The 15579-nt window shown below is 42.9% G+C and overlaps 1 protein-coding gene across 5 annotated transcripts in view; it reads left to right on the top strand.

The window, feature by feature from the left end:
• The window catches only part of ACACA (acetyl-CoA carboxylase alpha), a 252885-nt gene that overhangs the window by 37391 nt on the left and 199915 nt on the right, over nt 1-15579 (top strand). For 4 of the 5 annotated variants that reach the window (XM_063296753.1, XM_063296749.1, XM_063296752.1 and 1 more), the window contains exons 4-8: nt 6834-6966; nt 8277-8415; nt 10692-10801; nt 12114-12195; nt 14551-14649. In XM_063296753.1, the coding sequence (XP_063152823.1) occupies nt 6834-6966; nt 8277-8415; nt 10692-10801; nt 12114-12195; nt 14551-14649 (563 nt within the window). Of the gene's footprint in view, nt 1-5374; nt 5488-6833; nt 6967-8276; nt 8416-10691; nt 10802-12113; nt 12196-14550; nt 14650-15579 lie in introns of those variants that run through there. The other variant, XM_063296754.1, reaches the window with a different exon arrangement.

The raw sequence follows: 15579 nt of genomic DNA, 5'->3' as shown, positions 1-15579 counted from the left end.
AGGCTGGGTTCTAGGTGCAGGAGTTTAGAATATTTCATTCATTGGAAGGACTAGCCTGACACCGAAAGATTGTGGGAAGTGGCAGTGGATGCACACGTCCATGCACATCTCTTCCCCTTGAACTGCCACGCCAGCCTTCAGTCGCCAGGAGGAAGAGGACTCTACACCTGCCTCTCAAGTCGCTGTTTCAAACTCAGATACTAAACAGGGAAGGGAGCGGTGCATTCCAGCCTCTTCGGCTCTTGTATTTCAGACTTTTCAAAGCTGCTGACTTTGGGAGTGGGTGGTCTGAAAATACATGCAATTAAAAAAAGTTTGGAAAAATTGCCCCTCTTTACTCTGATGAGGAAGATCCTGGAGAAAAATCTTATCAATGGGGTAAGAGTTGATGCCGACTTGATGGCACATAATCACTCAGATGATGTCACGCCATCTTGGAAGCCCAACAAATTATAATGTGTCCCTTGGCTACAAGAAACTCACCCACTCTTGAGATAGGCCTTAAGGGTGATCCTTTAGGGATGCACTTAACTTGTTTCATTTACCTTTATCTTTCCAGGCTTCTGAAGTGAGGTGGCCAAACGTGTGAAAGGGCGCAGTTTCGGGAATCCATTAACCTGCTTTGCATCCTAGTTATCGGTGGAAAGTTTTCCAATTTCAGAAAGTTTATTTTTTTATTTCTCGCATTTATATGGCTGTCCATCTCACACAATGCAACCCTATGAAGTTTATGTGGGTAGAATTTTAAAAAAAGTTGAGTTTTACTTGGGGGTGGGTTGGCAGTTCTTTAATACTTTTCTGCATCATGTCCCTAGGGTGAAATACTGTCTTTACTTGAATGTTAGAGGTGTAGGTTTCCTTGAAGGCGTTTCAGAAATGGAAAGATGAGATAAGATGTTTAAACAGTGAACAAATATTGGATATTGAAGCTGCAGAAGGCTGGATCTTAGCCCCAAGACATGCTGGAGCAACAGCCCTAAGCAGCCAAACAATGCTGGGTAAATCTTACCCGCCTTGTTGTGAGATGATCAAAGTAAGATATTGTCGGCACACCAGTTTGTCAAGGGGGACCCTGTATCAACTCGATGTTTTGCTTAGCACAAGCAAGGACTGGATGGTTAAATAATTATGCTACTAAGGAAAGGTGTCATGGTGCAAAAAACTAGCATTCTCACCTACCTATCGCCTTGGTCAACAGCTTTTGGGATGGATTGCCTGGCACATGTTTATTTCAATCTCTCTTCATTCGTTGAAAGATAAACCACATTTTGGAGAAGGAAGGGGGAAGATAGATTTGTAGTCTCTGGGAAGAAATGCTTGAAGAAACCAAACTGTGGAAGAAAACAGTTGGACGTGGCACATGGCTTTCAAGTCTCCATGTCCCGTGAATTGCAGAATGGCTTTACACAGTTTGTTTTGTTTGCTTAACCTTTGTTGTTTATTCATTCAGTCGCTTCCGACTCTTCGTGACTTCATGGACCAGCCCACGCCAGAGCTTCCTGTCGGTCGTCAACACCCCCAGCTCCCCCAGGGACGAGTCCGTCACCTCTGGAATATCATCCAACCATCTTGCCCTTGGTCGGCCCCTCTTCCTTTTGCCTTCCACTCTCCCTAGCATCAGCATCTTCTCCAGGGTGTCCTGTCTTCTCATTATGTGGCTAAAGTATTTCAGTTTTGCCTTGAATATCATTCCCTCAAGTGAGCAGTCTGGCTTTATTTCCTGGAGGATGGACTGGTTTGATCTTCTTGCAGTCCAAGGCACTCTCAGAATTTTCCTCCAACACCACAGTTCAAAAGCATCGATCTTCCTTCTCTCAGCCTTCCTTATGGTCCAGCTCTCGCAGCCATATGTTACTACAGGGAACACCATTGCTTTAACTATGCAGGCCTTTGTTGTCAGTGTGATGTCTCTGCTCTTCACTATTTTATTGAGATTTGTCATTGCTCTTCTCCCAAGGATTAAGCGTCTTCTGATTTCCTGACTGCAGTCAGCATCTGCAGTAATCTTTGCACCTAGGAATACAAAGTCTTTCACTGCTTCTACATTTTCTCCCTCTATTTGCCAGTTCTCAATCAAGCTGGTTGCCATAATCTTGGTTTTTTTGAGGTATAGCTGCAAGCCAGCTTTTGCACTTTCTTCTTTCACCTTCATCATAAGGCTCCTCAGTTCCTCTTCGCTTTCAGCCATCAAAGTGGTATCATCTGCATATCTGAGATTGTTAATGTTTCTTCCAGAGATTTTAACTCCAGCCTTGGATTCCTCAAGGCCAGCTTGTCGCATGATGTGTTCTGCATACAAGTTGAATAGGTAGGGTGAGAGTATACAGCCCTGCCGTACTCCTTTCCCAATCTTAAACCAGTCCGTTGTTCCGTGGTCTGTTCTTACTGTTGCTACTTGGTCGTTATACAGATTCTTCAGGAGGCATACAAGATGACTTGGTATCCCCATACCGCTAAGAACTTGCCACAATTTGTTATGGTCCACACAGTCAAAGGCTTTAGAATAGTCAATAAAACAGAAATAGATGTTTTTCTGAAACTCCCTGGCTTTTTCCATTATCCAGCGGATATTGGCAATTTGGTCTCTAGTTCCTCTGCCTTTTCTAAACCCAGCTTGTACATCTGGCAATTCTCGCTCCATGAACTGCTGAAATCTACCTTGCAGTATCTTGAGCATTACCTTACTGGCATGTGAAATGAGTGCCACTGTTCGATAGTTTAAACATTCTTTAGTGTTTCCCTTTTTTGGTATGGGGATATAAGTTTATTTTTTCCAATCTGATGGCCATTCTTGTGTTTTCCAAATTTGCTGGCATATAGCATGCATTACCTTGACAGCATCATCTTGCAAGATTTTGAACAGTTCAGCTGGGCTGCCGTCGTCTCCTGCTGCCTTGTTATTAGCAATGCTTCTTAAGGCCCACTCAACCTCACTCTTCAGGATGTCTGGCTCTAGCTCACTGACCACACCGTCAAAGCTATCCCCGATATTGTTATCCTTCCTATACAGGTCTTCTGTATATTCTTGCCACCTTTTCTTGATCTCGTCGTCTTCTGTTAGGTCCTTGCCATCTTTGTTTTTGATCATACCCATTTTTGCCTGGAATTTACCTCCGATGTTTCAAATTTTCTGGAAGAGGTCTCTTGTCCTTCCTATTCTATTGTCTTCTTCCACTTCCGCGCATTGCTTGTTTAAAAATAATTCCTTATCTCTTCTGGCTAACCTCTGGAATTTTGCATTTAATTGGGCATATCTCCCCCTATCACTGTTGCCTTTTGCTTTCCTTCTTTCTTGGGCTACTTCTAGTGTCTCAGCAGACAGCCACTTTGCCTTCTTGGTTTTCTCTTTCTTTGGGATGTATTTTGTTGCCGCCTCCTGAACAATGCTGCCAACTTCTGTCCATAGTTCTTCCGGGACCCTATCTACTAAGTCCAGTCCCTTAAATCTATTCTTCACCTCCACTGCATATTCCTTAGGAATATTAGTGAGCTCATATCTAGCTGATCTGTGGGTCTTCCCTAATCTCTTTAGTCTGATCCTAAATTGTGCAAGAAGAAGTTCGTGATCGGAAATACAGTCAGCTCCAGGCCTTGTTTTTACCGACTGTACAGATGTCCGCCACCTTCGGCTGCAAAGGATGTAGTCAATCTGATTTCGGTGTTGTCCATCTGGTGAAGTCCACGTATAAAGCCGTCTCTTAGGTTGCTGGAAGAGAGTGTTTGTTATGCAGAGTGAGTTGTTTTGGCAAAATTCTATCAGCCTATGTCCTGCTTCATTTTGTTCTCCCAGGCCATACTTACCTGTAATTCGAGGTGTCATTTGACTGCCCACCTTAGCATTCCAGTCTCCTGTGATGAAAATAACATCTCTTTTAGGCGTGTTGTCCAGTAGGTGCTGCAGATCCTCATAGAACTGCTCTACTTCAGCTTCTTCAGCTTTTGTGGTTGGGGCGGATATTTGGATCACTGTGATGTTAGATGGCTTGCCCTGAATTCGAATTGAGATCATTCTGTCGTTTTTTGAATTGTATCCAAGAACTGCTTTAGCCACTTTACTATTAATTATGAAGGCTACTCCATTTCTTCTGTGGTCCTCTTGTCCACAGTAGTAGATCTGGTGGTCATTTGATGTGAAGTGGCCCATTCCAGTCCATTTCAGTTCACTGACGCCCAGAATGTCTATCTTTAATCTTGACATCTCACCAATAACCACATCCAATTTGCCCTGGCTCATAGATCTTACATTCCAGGTTCCAGTGGTGTGTTGGTCCTTAGAACATCGGATTCACCGTTCACCACCAGCACCATCGGCCGCTAGCCGTCCTTTCGGCTTTGAGCTAGCTGCGTCATCACGTCTGGGGCTAGCTGAGCTCATCCTCTGTTCCTCCCCAGTAGCATTTTGACCATCTTCCGACCTGGGGGTCTCATCTTCCGATGGTATACCGACATATCTCTGGTTGTACTGATCCATTTAGTTTTCACGGTAAGAATACTGGGGTGGGTTGCCATTACCTTCCCCAGGGATCGCATTTAGTCTGACCTCTCTGTCATGACCTTCCCGTGTTGGGTGGCCCTTCACGGTTTAGCTCATGGCATCATTGAGGTGCTCAAGCTCCAGCACCACGACAAGGTAACGATCCTTTGCTGAAGTTGCGTAACCTACTCAGTGCCAAATTCGGTTGGGATTCAATAGTGGGTTGCTCTCGGGTCTGATCAGAAAATAACTTTTTCCCCAATGCCTCTTCATTGCTCCTGCAGTTATTAGTCTGGTGTGTGCTCTTAAAAGAGCAGATTTATGCATCCTGGGGCAGGAAGCTGCCGTAATAGCTGCTTCATCAAAGAGAGAATCTTCAAGTGTGGGGCTTTCAAAGAATGACTTTTTTGTGGTATACATTTCTCATAGCCTGGAGCTGAATGCAGCTTTCAGATTTAGCCTGGAAACCCACTTTCTAAGGGTTTACTGTATTAGCTGGCATTCCCAGTTTGGGGAAAGATGGTAGAATCTCGTAAGTCACGGGTGATCTTCACAACTTGGTTTATGACAGCAGCGTTTTGATTTTGCAGGACGAGCCCTGTGCCTCCCACTTACATAACCAGTAGATCTTTACTCTCTCTTCCCTCCTCCAAAGCTTGTGTGCATTTTTTATTTTTTATTTTTTGCTTTCAGCGGCAGCCTGTGGCTCTTCTCCGTCCCTGCCTGCAGCTGAGTGTGCGCATGGAGAGAGATGGGCAGTTTGGTGCAGAAGCAAAAAGCAGGGGGACAAAGGTTAAAAATGCAAAGCAGTTGATAGGAAAAAAAAATCCAGCTTATTTTGGGGGAAGGACGGCAACACGAAAAACTAGTTTAAAGCAGCGGCTTTGGGTGTAATGTTGCTGCTTGGTCTAGAATCTAAACTTGGAAGACACCTTTGACACTTTACATTCCTCAGCCAACATGGATGAAGGCGCAGTAGAAAACCAAGGGATGAGATATCACATGCTTCAAAGGTACTGGATTGACTGTGGCACGTTTCTGATCTGATTTTAGCTGGATTGTTTTGGGGACCTTTTAAGTAGATTCTGGGCTACTTGTGTTGACAGAATTAGCGCAAGTGGAGAAATTGTTCCTGGTAGTTTTCTCTTTCTTTCTTTGGTGGGGGGGAAGATAATAACATTTGGCCACTTTGGCATTTGACAGCGAAGGCAGGGAATTAACTCCTTGTGTTTGGAAAGGAAGAGTCCCCTTTTCGGGAGAGATGGGCGGCGATAGAAATTTGGAATATAAATAAATAAATCAAGGGGTTTTGATTCTCTGAAGGGCATTGAAAAAGCTGATTCAGAGGCTTTCTCTTTGCAGGGAAAGACATGCTTTCCCTTGTTTTGAAAAACAAGACACTAAGGCAGAGGGCAAATCTGTCCATTTCAGTTTCTCTCGGTCTCTAGTTCAGTTTTGTTTGTGCATCACTTTGCAAGTTGAAATGGTGTTTGTGGTGTGATTTTGGTTATTTTTTGTACTTTTTTTTAATTTTGTGAGCTGCCCAGAGTCATGTACAGGTAGTCCTCGCTTAACAACCATTTGTTTAGTGACGGTTCAGGCTTAGGACTGTGCTGGAAAAACCGACTTACGGCCAACTGCTTGTATGTGAGGTGAGCGGCTATATAAATTGAACAAATAAATAAACTCTTCTGTTTTTTTCACCGTGTCGGTGTTGTTATGGGATGCTAATGCTGGAACTCCAGGTGTGCCTATTGAAATCAGCAGGACATAATTTGGAATTGGCATGCTTAGTTTATTTCTGAATTTTAAAAAAGATGTAGCTCTAACTAGAGATGCATCTAATACTGGCCTCTCTTTGCTCTGCTTCAGTGTGGGACTCTGGGATCCATCCCTTGTTTACAGAATGGCTTGCACTGATATGAGAATCAAAGATTCCCGTCTCATCAGTTTCAGCCCCTATAGTTTCTGACATTTTTGGCATTCCTGCCCTGGGAAACTAGATCCCAACTTATCTCGTACACACTCCCTTGGGTTTCAGAAAACAGCCTCAGATCCTGGTCTGTTTCTGGGTGTCCTTCGAAATGCTAATACTTGTCTTTTAAAATTCCTTCCTTTTGGGGGATCCTTGAAAGATCATACATTTCTGCACAGTTCCATACAGGATCCTGGAATGATGGTCCGTAGCTTATGAGCCAAGCGTCGGCTGATAAGTTGTGGAGAAGCTAGTTTCAGGTCTTGGCATCTAGTGTTAAAATAATCTGGTAGGAAATGATGGTGGAAGAAATCTAGATTTCTAGTCAGTCTCTGCAAAGTCTGTCTGGCAACTGTAATGGTGCTGTGTTCCTTGTCTCCCCAGACCAAGCATGTCCGGCCTCCATCTCATGAAACAAGGCAGAGATAGGAAGAAGGTGGATCTTCAGAGGGATTTCACAGTTGCGTCTCCAGCAGAGTTTGTCACCCGTTTTGGAGGGAACAAAGTTATTGAGAAGGTGAATGGTGACTTCCCCCCCTCTTTCTCTCTCTCTCTCATTCCAAACTGGAGTCCAGCTCCCTGGGACTATTAAAATTTATAGCGGTTCTTGGTTCAATCTTGGTCAGTGGTGAAATAAAGTATATGGGATCATAATGATAGAAAATCAGCTTAATAATGTGTGAATGAGGGATTAAGGCAAAGTTCAGACATCAGTTGTGTTTATGCGTCATGCCAAATGATCATGTTGTTTCTTTGGCTTTGGCTTAACACAGTGTGTAAGCCCAGCTTTGTGGCTTAGGTGAATGTATGAAAGAGGCCATTATGAGTTGCCCAACAAACCATGGTGAAACAAACTACGGTTATCATACAGTGTAAACTCAGCCGTTGTGAAGTGCATGGCTCTTGAGGACATAAAAGCAGGAGAGAGGATTTGCTTTACATATGTAAGAAAAGAATCTTTGATATTTCCTTCAGTTAGCAGGGTTGCTACCTGGACTCTGGGGAGATGCTAGCAGTCAAAGAGGAATTACCAGTTCAAAACAGAAAAAATTCTGACTAGGTATACAGGTAGTCCTCACTGAACAACCATTGGTTTAGTGACAGTTCAGACTTATGACGATGCTGAAAAAACTGACATAAACTGGTTCTCAAGCTTATAACCATTGCAGCGTCCCCGTGGTCACGTGTTCACAATTTGGGCACTTGGCAGCCAGTTTGCATTTATGACCATTGCAGTGTCCTGCGATCACGCGATCACAATTTTCGACCTTCCCGGCCAGCTTCTGGCAAGCAAAATCAATGGGGAACTGCGTGATTCGCTTAATGACCACATAGTTTGCTTAATGCCTGTGGTGATTTGCTTAACAACTGCCGCAAAAGGTGGTAAAATCAGGTTGGATTTGCTTAATGACCGCTTAGCAATTCCAGTCTCAGTTGTGGTTGTTAAGTGAGGACTACCTGTAATGTAACCCATTGTGAAGCCAGGTTAAGGAAAAGATCCTGTGTCAGACAGAATAAGAACCCTGTCCTCCTTGCAACAGAGAATTGGCGCTATCCAAGATGGATGTAAAAGTTATGGAGACTGCCGTTTGTAGGGATTTCTACGTAGAGCTGATTCATCTCAGAGGTCTAGTTAGTCTTAGGTAAGAATGAGGATGTCTCGTGGTGATTTCCATCTCATGTTGGCGCTTTCTATCCATTAATTCAGGCAATGTGGAGATCTATCTGTGTAAGCTGTGCTGTCCAGATAGTTAGTTCCCAGTATGATTGCTGATTGTAAATCTGACCCATTTTATCCCTCCTCCCTCACGTTTCTTCCCTGTCTAGGTTCTCATTGCCAACAACGGGATAGCGGCAGTAAAATGCATGAGGTCCATCCGACGCTGGTCCTACGAGATGTTCCGGAACGAACGAGCCATTCGGTTCGTGGTTATGGTGACGCCTGAAGACTTGAAAGCCAACGCAGGTGAGCTTAAGCTTTTCAGGGCTTCCTCTGGTAAAACGGTAAGTTACTTGTGTCCTACTCCAGAAAGTAAAGGCTTGAAGCAAATACAGGTAGTCCTCATTTAATGACCACAATTGGGACCAGCATTTCAGTTGTTAAGCAAAGCGGTCATTAAGCAAATCTGACCCAATTTTACAGCCTTTTGTGTGGCGGTCATTAACCAAATCACAGCAGTCATTAAGTGAACCACATGGTTGTTAAGTGAATCACGTAGTTCCCCATTGATTTTGCTTGCCAGAAGCCAGCTGGGAAGGTAGAAAATGACAATCATGTGACCATGGGATGCCGCAACATTCATAAATGTTCACCGCCCAGAGTCCCCCGTGTGGGGGAGATGGGCAGTGATAAAGTTTGATAAATAAAATAAATAAAGTTTGATAAATAAATGTGGACTAGTTGCCAAGTGCCCAAATTGTGATCACCTGACTGGGGGACACTATGATGGTCATAAGTGTGAGGACCAGTTGCAAGTCAGTTTTTTAGCACGGTCGTAAGTCCAAACTGTCACTAAATGAATGGTTGTTAAGTGAGGACTACCTGTAAAGCCCTTTCTTATGAGGAAGGCAGAAAAGAAGATGTAGGAAATGTAAGAACAAGGAGTTGAAGTGGGAAGTCAAAAATACATATTCTAAAGAGGTAATGGCAAACGAAATGAAAGGAGAACAATCAGTATGGAATAAAAGAATTGGTGGAAAAGAAGGACAGTGATGGCCAGGGGAGTCCATGGAGGGATGTGGAGGGTCAGAAAAGCTAAAATGGCAGCAGCAGTTCACAATGGAAGCCCTGCTTTTTTTTTTTTATGAGCATTCCCAGTATGCAGGTTGGCTTATCCACAAATGGCACATTTTTCATGGTATTTTGGTTAAAAATATACACAGGTATATACAACAGTGTTTCTCAACCTTGACAACTTTAAGACGTGTGGACTTCAACTCCCAGCATTCCCTAGCCAGCATGTCTGGCTGGGGAATGCTGGGAGTTGAAGTCCACACATCTTAAAGTTGTCAAGGTTGAGAAACACTGCTCTATCTTATAGCCTACTTAATATATCTGTGGGAATAGGTGTGTATATCTGCCTTTTTGTATAAAATAACTTGGGGAACACCCACTTACATTTTTTCTTTCCAGTTAATATGACTTGTGACAAAGGTGATAAAGACTTTTAAACAGAGATGTGTAGTTCCCAGTTTTCAAGCAGTTGCAAAACAAAGAGGAAAGATTGCAGAATAGCAGCATGTTCTCTACTCAAAAAGCCTATTCAAAAGCTTACAAAAAGATTTCTAATAGGACCCACCGTGGCTCAAGGTTCCAGCTGCTTTGGACTGGGGCCTATTGGCAAATTTGAGAATAAGTTGTGGGGGGGTTTCATGGAATGGCTGCTGAGATGGGCTGGTCCATTCACAAACTGGCTGCCATAGGGAATGTAACTACAGGTAGTCCTTGTTTAGCAACTGTCTGATTTTGTGACCGTTCAAATTATGACGGTGATGAAAGAGTAGCTTTGTGACCAATCCATGCATTTACGACTTTTGCAGGTCTGTAAAGCAAAGGAAAGCTGAAGTAAGATCATAAGCAAAGTCATAATTTCATTTAGTGACTGCTTCGCTTAACTGAGTTGTCAGTCTCAATTGTGATCGCTAAACAAGGACTACCTGCGGACTACCTATAGTTACAAAGCCTCCGTTATCAGAATGCTACCTGTCACTCCTCTTCCTACCTCTAGGATGCTGCCTCCTCTCCCAAATCTTTCCTGGGAAGGTTGGCATACTTTCAGACTGCACCCCGCGTTCCAGCCTCCCAGAATTTTACACTGCTGAGAAATAAGGATAACGGTGGCCTTTTGTACTGCAACATACCAGCTTCCCAACTTTTTAGTTAAAATATATATTTTTTTAAGTCTGGTGACCAAAGCTTGGCAGGTGACTGAGGAGGTGTCTGTGGGCACAAGTAGATCCTAAGATATGGTAAACCTAATTTAAAGGTATGAAAAGATGGTGGGAAACTGCTGTTCTGTGTTTACAGTAGACTCAGCACCTAGGTTCTTACATGCGTTGTGCGCAGATCTTAACCCACCATAAGATCCTCTGGGCTGGTGATTCATAATTTGAATAAATAAATTACGTTACTCCAGTAGACAGTCAGTTAATAGGTAGCGCTAAAAAAAACCTGTTTTGGAAATATAGAAGTTGCCTGTTGAATGAGCAGCCCAAATATTGCTATCTTTTTCATACTTGCAGAATATATTAAAATGGCTGATCATTACGTCCCAGTGCCTGGAGGTCCAAATAACAATAACTATGCAAATGTGGAGCTGATACTGGAGATTGCAAAAAGAATTCCAGTGCAGGTGAGAAGGTGGAAATACGGAATTTAAAAAAATCAAGAATACACGTTAAGGGTTTTGGTGGCCTCATTCTGACATAGTTGTTTGCTTGGATGTAGCTTAGCATGCTCGGTGAACTCTACCCATTTTGGCTTGTAAACTAGGCTTTATTAAAACTTAGCATGTTGTATAGTCCCAATTGCAGCTTATTTAATTCTCATAGTTCAACAGAACATGGCTTAGCTCAGTCTTGCTCAACCTTTTAACCCTGGAGGAACCCTTGAAATATTTTTCAGGCCTCAGGGACTCCCTGCACATTCAGGCTCAAATAGAGGCCAGAAGTTACCAAATTATGATATTCGTTTCATGGGTAGGCCTGTATATAGGCCTTAACAGTGTTCTTAAATTAAAAATAAAGAATGAAACTTACCTCAAGTTGCCTGAATTTGCAATAATTTTTTAAATAAAGTGTGATCTCCCAGGGAACCCCTAGTGTAGTGACCTCTCCCGGAACCCTAGGGTGCCAGGGAACCCTGGCTGAGGAGCCCTGGCTTAGCTTGTTGTGAACTGGGCTTGTGAGCTGAGCTTCCTTGATATCGTACAGAAAGAGGAAGATGTCTGGTTGCCTGATAACTCACCTGTTCAGATCATAAATGCACCTTTCCCAATCAGTGGCCACCCTGGTTGGGTATTCTGGGGGTTGTAGTCCAATACATCTGGAGAAGTTCAGGATGGGGAAGGATGTCCTAAAGTCTGACAAGGCACAGAGAAGAATCTAAGGAAAGATGGAGAAACAGGAATCTAGTTGTAGAATGGAAAGGAAAATTGTTTGTCCATAAATGTTGTAGCTAAAAGGACACCGTCCATTATCTGGGGAAAGCCCAAATTTAACATGACTCTCTGTGCTGCAAAAATCTTTAGGAAAATAATACATTGAGGGAAATTCTTCCCAAATCGCTTAGTGGGGATTAAGCATGGAATGTGAACTGTCCTGAGCAAAACATGGAAAAGTTGTGAAAAGGGGAAAAAGTGGGGTATTCTGGATGAGGATACAGTTGACTTCTTGGAAACAAACAAAAATATTTTCAGATATTTTAAAAGTGTGTGAAATAATTTGTGTGTGTTAATCTTGTTGGTATTATCTATGTGCTCACACCTGTCTTTTGTTTAGAATAGATTGAAAAACATGCATTCCATGATGCATGAAATGTTGTTGGTTTCTGTACATTCCAATGACTTGAAACTAACTGTGGGAGAGTTGAAGTCATGAACATCTTTCTCGATTTGTTGTAGACCACTTTGCAAGGAAATCTGACTTCCTTTTTTCCAATTCCAGGCAGTGTGGGCAGGCTGGGGCCATGCCTCGGAGAACCCCAAACTTCCAGAACTGCTCCACAAAAATGGAATTGCTTTCATGGGTAAGGTCTTCTGAGTTTGTCTGAAATAGATCCAACGAGTCTATTATAGCGAGGGACATCATGGGTCCTACCAGAAGACAACATCTAGGGTTAGGAATAGAATGGCTCTTCTGATCATTGTATTTTGATGGTCCCTCAAAAGCAGGGGGTGTTGAAAAAGGATAGAAGACAGCTTGAGAAGAAAATCCAGAGGGAATAGAAGAAACTGAGGAATGCATCACTATTAAGGAAATAGTGGTTGTAGGTGGGATATCTAGGAAAGCAAAGCTAATAGAATTGAGGCTGCAGGAGTAGATGGGGAAGACGCTGTAGAAATTACAGAGGGAGAAAAAAAAACCTGTCAGGAAAAGTGGAAGAAGAAAATTCTATAGTTCTGGCTTCTGAAAAGCATGAAGATGCAACAGTAGAGGGATTAGGAAGAGCTTCAGATGAGGACATAGCGGAGCCAGTTTGGTCTAGTGGTTAAGGCAACGGGCTAGAAACCAAGAGTTCTAGTCCCGCCTTAGGCATGAAAGCCAGCTGGGTGACCTTGGGCCAGTCCCTCTCTCTCAGCCCAAGAGCCAATCAGGCGTGGTAGGAGAGTTCTAGTCCCGCCTTAGGCATAGAAGCCGGCTGAGTGACCTTGGGCCAGTCCCTCTCTCTCAGCTCAAGAGCCAATCAGGCGTGTTAGGAGAGTTCTAGTCCCGCCTTAGGCATAGAAGCCGGCTGGGTGACCTTGGGCCAGTCCCTCTCTCACAGCCCAACTCACCTCACAGGGTTGTTGTTGCGGGGCAAATAGGAGGAGGAGGAGGGAGTATTTGGTATGTTCCCCACCTTGAGTTATTTATAAAAATAATAAAGGCGGGATAGAAATAAACAAACAGTTGGTGGCTGCTGTTAAGAAAGTAGATGCTGTATTGAAAAGGGAAAACAGCTAGCCATACCTGTTGTTGAGGAAAAGGAAAATATTGCAGAACAGGAGGTATTTGATTTGAAAGAGGGGGAAGCATTGAAATAATCCTTGGCTTCAAAAGAAGCTTTATTTTCAGCTTCAGATTTCTCTGAAACTGAAATTGAAGAATAAATTGAAGTTGTTGCTAAGATAGGAGAAGAAAAAGATGATGTGATGGAAGAGGGTGAAGAGGTAGAAGTGTCAGAAGAGAACGACAGAGCTGAAGACGATGAAGGGATTGATTGATTGATTGATTATGTGCCATCAAGTCAGTGTTGACTCTTAGCGACCAGATAGATAGTTTTTCTCCAGGGGGATCTGTCCCTAACCTGGACCTTCATGTCTCCCAATGGTGCACTCATCACTGCTGTAACTGAATCCTTCCATCTTGCTGCTGGTCACCCTCTTCTTCCCTTTCCTTCCACCTTTCCCAGCATCAGAGCCTTCTGCAGAGAGCTGGGCCTTTGCATCATGTGTCCAAAGTCAGATAATTCGATTATGGTCATTTGTGCCTTGAGTGGGAACTCAGGGTTGAGCTGTTCAGTGATCCATTAGTTAATGGATTAATTAACATTTACTACATTTATTAATACTTTTCTTATCCTGTTTCTTCAAAGTCCAAAGGAAGGAAAGATGGAACAAAAAAGAAGAACGAAGGAGATTAAACTGAAAAGTTAGACCTAGCCCAGGTTATGCTAGGTGTGGCAGCTCATCTGTTCAGGCTCATCTGAAACTAGTAGAAGTTAGCATCAGATCCAAAAACTATAAGATTTCTTCCCCTGCCTAACTCTTCAGCAAAAGTATGTAGAAGTTGCTGATTTGTAACACTGTGGATGCTGGCATGGTACAGCATGCCATTCAGTAAATCAGTGCAAGTCATTGAAAAAAGTATTTCAGTGGTTCCAGTTGGGCAAACAGCTGGTGAAGCCACACATATTACCTTCCTGATGTTGTTCTTGAATAAAGATTTAATTGTTTCTTATCCTTTGAATAAATGAGAGACACCCACTCTTGATGTGCTTACAATAGAAGACAAACCAGTAACAGAGGAGGTAATGTCGCTCTTGGTTTATCATTTCGGGACTGTGGCAGCGAGATTTCAAACTGTATTCTTTATTTCCAGTGTAAACTTAAAGAAATTTTGTGACTTCTGACCAACTAAACCTGGGTTTGCCATATACAGTATGTGACAAAACTTCTTCCGACACACAGATCTGTTCAGTCACTGCAAATGAGCATCTGAGATCTTCCTGGTTGTACCACATCCTGTGGATGTTCACTTTGGCATCAGTCATGAACAAGAGCCTTCTGTGAAAAATCAAGAATGCGTCATTTTTATTTATTTCATTTATTAAATTTAAGAATCCCTTGCTTAATTTTGAGTTGATCTTGCTGCTGGACCTTTATTTTTTTCTTCTTTCTAGGTCCCCCAAGCCAAGCAATGTGGGCACTAGGAGATAAAATTGCCTCTTCTATAGTGGCACAAACTGCGGGCATCCCTACCCTTCCGTGGAGTGGCAGTGGTAAGATGTGTTCAAGGTTGTTTAGCTATGGGCAGACCTCCTCCGTTTGGCAATGTTGTTTTAACTAAACCCTGAGAAATGGTAGGGCACAGTAAGCAGATTTGATCCTGCTTAACTTTTCAAGATAAGCTAAGTTTGGCTGGATGCTGTTGCTTAGCGATATCTTCCATTCAAAGCAGTGGCTTGCTGGAGCTTGCTGGCTGGGGAATTCTGGGAGTTGAGGTCCACACATCTTACAGTTGCTGAGCTTGAGAAACACTGGCCTAGAGAGAAAACTCTCTAACTGTAGATGTAAGACACCTTCCCAGCTCTTTTTAAAGAAAGCTTCTTCAGTGTGACATCCAGTTTTGGCTCACAGCCACACAAATGACATGGCAAAATTGAAATGCTGGTGATGAAATTTCTATCCAGATATTAACTCATGCCAGGTAGTGGTTTATGAACCTGATTTTGCAACTAATTAGGAAAGAGTAGAAGAGGATGAGAAGTGTATTGCAATGCTTCCCCCTACTTGGCATACAGTGGCATTTAGAAATAATTTGGAGTACATTGGGGCAAAAGGTTCTCTCTGGGAGACAGAGGATAGGAAGCGTGGCCATCTCTTCTGGCTTTGTCCGTATGTTAGGTGAATTGGATTGGCTGGGTAAGGAGAGGATCTCTCTACACCTGAAATGGAGTGTTAGCTTAAGGATCATAACTTACAAATATTGCCAATTAAGTTAGGAGCAAGAAGTAGTTGAAACAGGTCACCGTTCCCCAAACCAGCATTTAGCCTTTACAAAGAGAATTTTAGTGTACCTCTGCAAGGGAATATCTTTTTTAAGGTTGAGCATTACTAAAGGATTCAGAAAAAAATTATTCCTTTTACTACAGCTGTTCAGAAAGTAATGGACATCTTTATTTTTTATGGAGGAATCTGATTGTAAGATA

Source organism: Candoia aspera, chromosome 1 (assembly GCF_035149785.1).
Source record: "Candoia aspera isolate rCanAsp1 chromosome 1, rCanAsp1.hap2, whole genome shotgun sequence".
Classification (NCBI taxonomy): domain Eukaryota; kingdom Metazoa; phylum Chordata; class Lepidosauria; order Squamata; family Boidae; genus Candoia; species Candoia aspera.
This window is presented reverse-complemented; position numbering and strand designations above follow the sequence as displayed.